The 11141-nt window shown below is 46.5% G+C and overlaps 1 protein-coding gene across 1 annotated transcript in view; it reads left to right on the top strand.

Moving 5' to 3' along the window:
* AMN (amnion associated transmembrane protein) overlaps positions 1-8977 on the top strand; it is a 94936-nt gene extending 85959 nt beyond the window's left edge. The window contains exon 12 of the mRNA XM_069638109.1: positions 8669-8977. Within this exon, the coding sequence (XP_069494210.1) occupies positions 8669-8779 (111 nt within the window). The 3' untranslated portion in view covers positions 8780-8977. The remainder of the gene's footprint in view (positions 1-8668) is intronic.
* The last annotated feature ends 2164 nt before the right edge of the window (positions 8978-11141 follow it).

Below are 11141 nucleotides of genomic sequence, written 5' to 3' on the forward strand. Positions count from 1 at the left end.
AAAATAAAGAAATCTGCATAATTAATACATATGCCCCGAACCAGGACACAGTGACTTACTTCAGGAACCTATATAATAAACTGAGCTGGTATATGGGGGGTACGGCGATCTGGGGAGGTGACTAATTGTACACTGAACCTGAAGGTGGACCGTTCGGACTGCAAACAAGACAGGCCCTCCCCGGCAGCTAAAGCACTACAGGCCCCATTGACAGAGTTCCGCCTAGAAGATACATGGAGGGTCCACCACCCGCAAGATAGACAATATTCACACTACTCTGCCCCACAAAACTTGCACACGACATTATGCTACATGTTCGTCTCAAAGGAAGTAATTGCAGAAGAAGTACAGATAGAATTCAAGCCAAGGGTCCTTTCAGATCACTCCCCACTGATCCGGACATGGCAATATAAACCCCCGAGAGCCAGGATACCAACCTGGCGAATAAAAGCTGCAGCTCTGAAGGATGTGACATTTAGGGAAGACTTGAGAGAGGAGATTGTAAGATATTTTGAGATCAATACTGGGAGTGTAGAATCAGCCGGCACGCTGTGGGAAGCCTTCAAGGTGGTGGTGAGGGGAATAGCAATAGCTAAATCCAAGGGGTTGCAAGGGGGCATACTAAGAGATCTGCAACTTGCAGAAGCTGAACTTGAGGCAACTTTGAGCAAAGGAGGGGACACGAAAGAGGACGCAGAAGGCATAAGTCGACTGCAACTGAAATGTGTAGAGCACTGGGAAACATTATGTAATTTGAATTACAAAAAATATGTGGAAAGGCAACATGCGGGAGGAGAGAAACCGGGAAGGATGTTGGCATGGTTGTACAAAAGGGAGACCCCCAGGTCTGTGATTAGAACGATAATAGGACAAAATGGGCAGGTAGCAGATACTCAGGACGATATCAACCGGGAGTTCCTAGAATATTATCAGAAACTATATGCGAATAATGAGGGTGCGATAGTTGGGGAAATACTAGACACACTGGAGGATATAGGCTCACCACAAATAAGCGCGGAAGAGAGAGCGGACCTAGATGCCCCGATCACAATAGAAGAGCTCGAAGAGGTGATAGTGCAGCTGCCCACGAGTAAGGCCCCCGGGGCTGACGGGCTTCCCAGCAAATTATATAAAACATATAAAAGCGAGGTGCTCCCCCCAATCCTAATGATGCTGAATGAAGCGTATGAGACAGGAAAGTTACCAGAGTCCCTGAGAGAAGCAATTACTATCCCATTACCTAAACTCAATAAACCAGGTACAGAGTGTGGATCCTTCAGGCCACTATCGATGCTGAACCAAGATAGCAAAATACTTACAGCAATATTGGCAAATAGAATGAAACGGATTATCAGTAAACTAATACATCCAGACCAAACAGGATATGTCCCTTGCAGGAACATATCTGACAACCTCAGGAGACTTCACCGGGTCATAGCATATACAAAAGGAGACCTGGATGAAATGGCTATAGTATCACTGGATGCAGTCAAGGCCTTTGACTCTGTCGAATGGCCCTGGCTGTTCGCAGCCCGGAAGAGTTATGGGATAGGACCAACGTATCTTAGGTGGGTGAAACTGCTATATAGTGCGCCGATAGCTCGAGTAAAAACTAGTGCTATTATCTCCACAAAATGGCAGCTAGGTAGGGGCACCAGACAGGTATGTCCATGGTCTCCGATGCTGTACATATTAGCATTAGAACCTCTGGCAATATACCTGAGGCAGCAGTATGGGGAGATAGGAATCAAAATAGGAGGGGAGCCGCACCTAATCTCACTATATGCTGTTGTACCGGAGATACCCTGAGGAAAACCTCCATTATATTTTGGAGGTGATGGAGCAATTTGCACGGTTGTCCGACATAGCAGTAAACCCCAAAAAATCATGTATATTTCCACTGCGCAGATACATAGGATCCCCCCAATGCAATTTACCGGTCCTGCAAATACCCTGGGAGCCATATACGTTTAGGTACCTTGGAATAGATATCTATCACACAGTAGAAGCAGATCATCAGCACAATACTGTCAAAGCAGCTCAGAAAACTGAGAATAACATGAAGTTCTGGTCCAAGCTCCCCCTGGCAATGATGGGCAGAGGGGCGCTGCTGAAAATGGTGGAACTGCCGAGACTACTGCACTACTTTGGGAATATACCATACCCGATTCCGGGGCGATTCTTTACGAAACTGCAGAGCATATGCAGGGGATTCCTGTGGCATGGGGCGAGGAATAGGATTGCCCTGTGGAAATTGCCGAATACACACGATATAGGGGGGGGGTCAATCTGCCAAACTATGAGATACGCTATTTAGCCAGTCAACTACTCTACGTGGCCACATGGTTGTCAGAAGATCACACCTCAAAATCGAGATTGCTGAGATCAGAATGTGCCCCGTACATTCGAATGAGGTGATATGGCTGCCCAAATCAGAGCTGACGGTGCACTCGGGGATGCTGGTGCGGGGATGGGAGGTATGGCACAAAGCGCGTCAGGCGATGGAGAACCCAGCCCCGTGCTCGCCACAGATTCCGTTGGTGGCACTGGCGACGGGAGATGAGCAGCTCATAAAAATAATAAGGAGGCACTGGGAAACGGAGAGTATTGCAACAATAGGAGATATATGACAAGAAAGGGAAATGAGGGCATTTGGGCCAATAATGGAAGAAACGGGGCTGCATGAAGGACAATATAATACATGTAATAGGTTGATAAAGCGAATCAGAGGCACATGGTCAGAAGTAACGCTAGACGAGCAACCAGACCCTACTATAGAAACAATATACGATATAGCAGAAGGGGGGCATGAGATATCCAGATTGTATGAACTATTGATGTCCAAACCGGGGAAAGAGGTGACGCAATTAAGAAATACTTGGGAAGAAGACATAGGTGAGCCATGAGTAATGGGCTTGGGAGCGAGACCAAGGATACCGTAAGAAAGTGTCAAGAAATGCTAGACTACAACAGATACAGCTATATATAACCCATAGGGCATATATGACTCCCCAAAGAATTGCTAGCTTTAAGAACGCAAACAGGCAGACATGTCCCAAGTGTGAAGAAGAAAATGTGGGAATGACACACATGTTTTGGGCATGCCCAGAATTTGGGAAATTCTGGGAAGAGGTAGCCCACTGGTTAGACGGGAAAGGGATCAAAATAAACATCGGATCAACGTGGGCATGCCTGTTAGGAGGATTCCCTAGGCCAAGGCACCTAAAGCACGTAAGAAAGTTGAAAGATCTGATGTATATACTCGCTAAGCGTAGAATTGCCATGGGATGGAGGGCATGCAATAGACCTCGGGTAGAAGTCTGGTGGAAAGAACTCCAGAAATGGGCTGAAGCCGAAACAGCAGTTTGGCAAAAAGCCGGAAACAGGGGAGGAGGAAGCAGAATCCCTGACTGCCTGGAAACACCTAGCAGCCACGCTATACGGGCCTGCCCAGGACTGGTCGAGTGACCAGGACTCAGATGAAGAAGCTGGAAAAAGTGCCCCAAAGTAGGAATAGCGGTGAATCCAGAAGCGGAGTAGGCTCGGCGGGAAGGGCCAAGCAACAGACATGGAAACATAAATGCTTTTTTGTAACGAATGGTAAGCATGAATAGCCTGTTGTAAGTTGTTTTGGTTGGAAATAATAAAAATTGTTTTAAAAAGTTATTTTTATTCAATGTGTTCTTTACTTGACAAAGTGACTTTCTTAGTACCACACTTCAGGTTTCCACAACCTTCTGCTTGGCAAACCAAAACGACTTTCTCTTCACACATCAAGTCAGAAATCAACGTGAAGGTCAATCACTTTCATCACATCATATTCCTCCTTCATAAGAAATACTTTAGTCAGGATGGTTATACAACAGCTCGTCAAACACAGTAGTAGAATTGCCACTTCTTTTCCACCACATTCACAGGACTTCAAATGATCTTCTTCCTGGTCCACTCGTCTGCCAGGACAAACTACTATTTGTCAATTTCCGGGTTTACTCGCCTGCCAGGATAAAACTCCTACTACAACTTGTACTCTTTGTTAAGGGTTGTTCTAAACTTTCCACACTTAAATCCTCAATGGGGAAAGCTAAACTAACAACTGCTTCTTCGCAAGTCTTTTGACTTTCAACACACTTGGCTTACCACTTCTTCTACAAGTATACTGCAGAAAATGACAGTGATGCTCACATTGATCTGGTTGCCATAGGCAATGCTGGTTGCAGTTCTCTCTCCAGTGATCCTTTTTATAAGGAAGGCTTTTCTCCTGCAGTCCCAGATTCTCTTCTATACAACCCATTGGCTGCTGGCAATGTAGTTTACAACTTTCTCCCAAGGGGCATTTTGTTCTGTGATTGTTATGTTCAATGTGCTGTTGTGCTGTGGTATCACTCTCAGCTTTCTTTGGCAATGCAGGTTATAATGTTCCCTTATTGGATATACCCCTTTAGGCAAGTTGCATTCACTTTTCTTAGTTTTTGCCCTCCTTTTTGACTTTGACAATGCAGGTTAGAATATTCTCATAATAGGAGAGTTGCATCCAGTTTTCTTTAATTCAAAGGTTCGGTATTCAAAAGCTTCATTCTTACACAGTGGTCTATTTCGGAGCACCCCAGAGTCACCTGTATCAGGCCAACTCACCGGTATGTCCTGGCGTCTCCTTTTGACTCGCTGCTTCTTTGCTCGTCAGGACTCCCCCAGCTTTTGACAGCTCTGATCAGTCTTCCGCTGCTCATGCTGGCTATCAATGGAGCTTTTGCAGCTCTGTACGCTCACCAGTGACAACCTCCCATTCCTCCTGACCCGAGTCTTCTCCGGCATAATACCATCCCCATGGTCCGGATCAAGTAGCGGCTGCCTTTCCCTGGCCACATGAAAAGGGGTAAAGGTCAGGGTTTCTGGGATGATCACCTCTGATTCACCACACACTCTGTAGAAGACATGTTTGTTGCATGGGAATTGAGCAAGACAATTGTGTGCAAGACCCTTTTGAACTAGCTGGTATGGCTTCTAACCCTGTAATAATACCAGCATTACATGAACCACCGAAATCAACCAATGACCCAATCCCGGTTCAGGCTCAACCATAAAGAGGGCGCACAAGGAGTTGAGAAAGAGAGAAGCTCCAGCAGAGCTAGCCGCAGTTGAAGGAAGTTCTGCTGGGCCAGTGGCAGATGACAGCAGTCTAGAGGAGTCTGCCATGAGAGGAGATGTCCTTATGGAAGGCAGGGTCCAGAAGCAGCACCTGACACAGATGGCGTCTACCGCTGAGAGCCGGGGAGCCTGCCAAATGCTGCTCCCTCTGACGCAGTCCCACACTGGAGACACACGGCCACAGGAGAGAAGAAGCCTCAACTCCAGACATGGAAAAAATGTGCCCACTGTTCACTGCACAGACGAGGTGAGGTGCCGACATCCCTCACCGGTCCTGCTCGAGGTACATCACATGGTTTCGGTCATATGAGTGAGCATGTTTGCAATTACTCTACAAGGCTCGGAAGCAGCAGTTTGTCTGTGAAAGGACTTCCGGCTGGTGAACAACTGGTTCTTTCTATAGGCGTCCACCAGGCTCTGGAAACCTGCTGTGCTGCCCTCCAATAGCAGGCGTGCCTACACGAACACTGAAATTCAACTGCCGAGGTGCAGAGCTCCTCCTGACTCCATCTGGGGTAGTGCAAGAAGTGCATCCGGGAAGATCTCAGTGAGGGTCTCTCCATTGTCGTGGAACTGAACCCCTCCTACACTCTGGGGTCTCTAGAGTAACCGAAACCTAAAGACAACCGGCGGTGTGGGAAACCAAAGGGCATCTCACCTGCTAGTCCCCAGGGATCTCTCTCTCAGGTGGCCAGGGCACGACCATCACCTTTGGATCCAGACCCTGGGGGTGGACCAGTGCGGGAGGATCACCTGGGTGAGGGATCTTCAGGGTGCGGGGTGAGACAACCAATGGTGAGATGCAGTATCCCCCCCCCTTTCTCGTGCCCATACCCCATTCTATTTTATAGGATTCTATGACATTCCAACTCCCCCCACCCTTTTCCTTACAAACACTGGGCCAAGGAAGAGGAGGACAGAGTAAAGAGGCTAACCCTTACATATCCCATTGGACATGTCGCGTTAATAAGGTCAGGCAAAGTCGGCACTTGACCTTAATCTAATACATCTGATACCCATTAGCTCCCCCCACATGGATAAAAGGCAGAGAATTGAGACACACTTTGAGCAAGGTTGAACACGAGAAGGAGCAGATCTTCCGGGGCGAAGGCGAACCCATTGGAGCAGGGCGATCGATCGAGGGACCAGAGTGAGGGGCAGGGGAACCCTGAACATCCCTGCTGGAGGTCGTTGCCTGCAGGAAACTGTGAGAGATACGCAGAGAAAGCCAAAATCCAGACAGGAAGAAGCCTGCATTGTGTATCAAGGATGCCAGCGAACCTCCCAAGTGAACAGCAGAGTTGGGGAGGCGAGGCCAAGCTTGTGGTATTAACATTGACTCCTGAAACAAAGCCGCAGAGAACAGAAAAGAATGCACACAACCAGTGAGTTAGCGAAATACATGAATGGATGGTTTGTGTCAAGGAAAGATTGAAGCTGCAACAGTGTATGTCACAATTGAAGGTTGCCCGTGAGATTATGAGATGCGAAAGAAAGCAAACCTGTAGTGAACTTTACAGTCAGCGGTAACTGTCAAGCCAGTGATACAGAGTAGCCGAGTGGTCCGGCAAAAGGAAACAGCCCACTCAAAAGACTCTGCGAAATGTTTGATGATTGTTATAAAGCAACAAAGTGAATGAACTTTGAAATACACGATAGCCAAGATGAACCCAGACGAAAGGGGAAGTTAAAAGGTGATTGCTTTACGAGAAAGACTTCTCTGAACTTTTTGATTGTGTTGTGGAACTACCCAGACCAAAAGACACTGGGGCAAATACCATAAGTAAGAGCTGAAGTGGTCCTGCAGAAGTTTGTGGAAAAGCCTCACACATCCGAAAGTCTTCGACATCAGTGAAAGGTCCGAGACCGACAGAGAGACCTAGAAAATGAAATAAGTTTGGGAAAGGGAACCCCTACAAGTGCTGTGATTACGAGGTCCAAGCCCTGCTGAGACAGATCTATGTTGAATCAGGTACTTTTCTTGAGAGGTCCGAGCCCAACTGAGGGAGATCTGTGTGAGGTATTGATGCCTTGAGAGGTCTGAGCCTGACAGAGGGAGACCTACGTGAATTTTGCTGAACTATGAAAGTACTTTTGTGTGAATTCAAGTGACTTTAACGTGGAAGGCCAAGTGGACCTCGACCCACGTTTTGAACTGACTTTTTTTGATAACCTGAGCCAAAGAGTGTCATCCTGTCTAAGGGGCCATCTTACTCTGTGTTGTCCAATGTGGGGAGGAGAGCTGACTCAGCCATCTTGATCCTTTATGTTATCACACTGACTTTCCTTTGCATACATATTCCCCTTTACACACTTTTTGTATAAGAGATAGGGCAGGCATTGGTTTTTGTCTGTATAAGCCATTTTGATTTGACAGAGCCTGCCTAGGACTGTGGTGTCTTTATTATTTGATGGTAGGGACTACTCCCATCATAGCTATAGGGCAAAGTAGGAGGTTTGCCAAACCCCAAGAATTTAATAAAGGTTTTGAAACTTGTACCTCTTGCGTCAGTGTCATACTTGTGATACTAATGCCTGCCTTACAGTGGTGAATGCCTCAGAATCTGCAACCCGACCCTGCATGGTGACAGAAACAGTGGCGCTCATTTCCCCCAGTGATTTACTGTAGTGCTTGGTGGTTTTGACCTCTCTAGCGCCTGAGATCCCTTGCATCACCTTCTTCCCATTGGTTTTGCTTTGGGCATTTAGTCCTGCTTACTGTAGCCGTATTGTAGCTGCCCCAGGATAGTGGTGTCTGGGTCACTACTTCCGTGGGCCATCCTTGTAAACGCCAGGGGTCGTAGCTGCTCCCCCGTTCACTGAAATTTCAGTTAAGAACCTTTTTGGCCTCTTGCATTTGCCCTACACTGATCTCTTCCCTCTGGGACCTTTTGGGAGACCTTAAAGACTGCAAGGGCCTTGACACAGGCTAGGGCTGCACTTCTGAAGCTGTAGTATATGGTGTATCGGGCCTATGTTTTCATGTGTGCTTTACGGGACTTTGGGTAATGCATGATTGCGTAGGTAACTGCTTATGATTCTATGGTAGTGTGTAACCTATAGTGGGTCCTGACTGTGAGTTGTATATATGCACTAAAGTATTTTTCTTTCCTTGAAGTATTTAAAGTGTGCTTTAGTGTCTTTAATGAGTGTTATTTCGTAACCTACCTGTGTGGGTCTTAAGTGTTAACTTAACAACAGGACCCGCTTCCTCCTTAGTTCCGCCTTGCTGCTTGACCAACGCTATTAAAGAGAGGGGCTTTGCTCAACTGGGGTTGTGAAAGCCTTGTTAAACTTAGTTGGCTTTTCCAAGTCCTACTATAGGTAGTGACTTTCAAACCCCCCCTTCTAACGTTTGTGTACTGAGGTCATGGCTACCTCAAGCTTGTGCTTATTTATGCAAAGGTTTCATTAGTTTGTGTAGCGCTACACTGCACAGAGAACTTTACTTCTTTCCCTGTCCTTTGAACGATAGACATTTGCTTCCAACACTGACCTATGCTTTCTCCTTCACTTTTTCCAGGATCCACCAGGCCTGTACTCGGGTGAAGAAGCACTCAAGGGGATTCCGCTACAAGGAAGTGGCATCTTTTTTGTGAACCCGCTGTATGATGAAAATGACAGCACTATATGATGGCTTCTTCCTTTGTAGCATAGCTATGGAATTCTAAATCTACTCTGACATCCCAAAGACTTCTCTCTCGTTATGGTTCCAGTGCGAAGAAGGGGTGGGAGTCCTGGCAACAGGTGTAATTGGTTTGGCTAGTTGAAAGCTGTAGCAGTAACTATACATGTTCCTATTCTTTAAATAAACGTGGGATCAGAATGTTAATCTGAAGGTTGCCTATTACGCCTGCCGCAAGGGGTTGTGTGTGAGTGCACTATGGGGGATCTATAGTGTGATAACTAGAAATGAAGACCCCCAAAGTTTATGGCTCAGATCACATACTTAACATTTACACCACGGTTGTAAACCTGGACCTAGAAATGAGCATCAAAAGCATAGTCACTAAATGTCGACTGGCGAAATCAACCTAATGGTTTGTTAAGCAATGGCAAGCAAGCGCACACATTGGCAAATACATGAGAAAAATGCACCTGCCATTCCCCTAAACATACCGAGCTATATGTGAACAACAAACCTATGACCACTGCTGCATTAAAAGCAAACACACATGCCAAGCCACACCCATATTGTGGATGAATACACCTATGTGTATGCATACTGTTGCACCAAGATTGTAGCAATGTATGGCTTTTCAATGAAATTACACAATAACGGAGCCTGTAGGCAGGGTGAACACATGTGGCAGAATGTTTAACCTGCTAGCTGATGACATGCAATAAATAGACACTGTCCAGCGGGAAGGTGGCAAATTTCGGGGCACGCCAATAGCCACAATGAGCATGCAGCGCAAAACTTCAACCGCAATATTTATACCCACAAGAGGGTCGTTCGTCAGGAAACAGAGCAACACAAAATGAAGAGAACCAGGGAATGGGAGTTACACTACCGAGGACGAACATGGTTCAAATCAAATTGTTCAATGACAGTTCTTCCATTCAGGAGGGTCTACAGCCATGTTTTAGCTTGTGTACTCCCAGCTGAAGGTGCTCAGAAAGGCACAGCGCCACCTCACTGATGAGGCCCAACAAGGCCGAAACACGTGTATGGGGTTGCTGTTGGTACTCTTGTTCAGAAGGGAATTTCCACAGCATTTCGGTGCTGGACTGCCCTTGTGGGCGGCACAAAGACTGATATGCAAATGGATATTTCTCTTCTGTGAAGGGTGCAGTGAGCTAAAATGAGGTTGCAGACGCTCCCGAGTGGAAGACATTCTGTAAGGGAGCCATGCCTACAATGATGCAGAGCAGGCAATCAAATGCCACATGACACATAAGCGCCGCCATGCAAACTGCTGAATATTAAACTGCCGAATATGTAAACCACGTGGAAGGGATGATCACAAAAAGCCTATCCTTCCATGCCAGTGCACCGACGTTACTTCATGGCGACCCCATTCATGCTAGCCTGATATCGTGCCACTCTGATCATTTGCCACTTTGCTACTGTGACCTCTTTGACAATGGCACATTTTTCCACTGGAACATTTTTCTACTGGCATAATTGAGCCCTTGGGATGACTATCATTTATAATATAATTTGTTATTTATAACCCGCTTAATACCCAGAGGTTTCTAAATGTGGACACAGGGATCAAACCTGTGTTGCTCCGCGTCGTCTTGCTTCCAAGGCGAGCACGTTGGCCTTGAGATATCCTCCCGAGCGGATAGCTCAGGGCCAACCTAGTGGTAAGGTCACTCCACTGGCTGACCTTACCACTAGGTTTCTTGACAACTGGACTCTCCGACGCTGGGATTCTTGGCCACTGAGATTTCTTTGCCAGTGGGATAACTGGTCACTGTAATACTATACCACCACAATATCTTCCATTTCAATAACTTACCACTCATATATATCGCAAACTGGATAAATTGTCATTGGGATACTTTGCCACTGTGTTACAACCCCATTTTAACAGCGATATCCTCTGACCTTGATAAACTGCCACCCGATTAGTCTTGGTCATTGGGAAACTTGCCCACCAGGCTAACCTGCCACGGTAATAGCCCAACACTCATAGATTCTTCCCATGGGTCTTTTCCCCATCTAGATGATCTGGCAGCGAAACAATTGGATACATCAAAAAGCATACCCAAAATCCATACAAGGTATAGGCAACCCACCGGCACCAGATACACCTTGATCATAGAAAGTCTGCCGAACAAGAACTACCCATAAGGGCGCAAGTACCAGCAAAGAAAACCAAACAACGCAACAAACTACTTGGTGGAACCTAAACACTCCAGGAAACCCCGCTCAATACCGCTGCCAGTAAGAAGCCCTTTTTGAGGCATCTCCATGTCTCGCAAAACCTATCCACCTGCAAACCTTCTCAACTAGAACATCAAAGAAATCTTAACAACACAGAATA

Source organism: Ambystoma mexicanum, chromosome 14 (genome assembly GCF_040938575.1).
Source record: "Ambystoma mexicanum isolate Mex_15411 chromosome 14, UKY_AmexF1_1, whole genome shotgun sequence".
Classification (NCBI taxonomy): Eukaryota; Metazoa; Chordata; class Amphibia; order Caudata; family Ambystomatidae; genus Ambystoma; species Ambystoma mexicanum.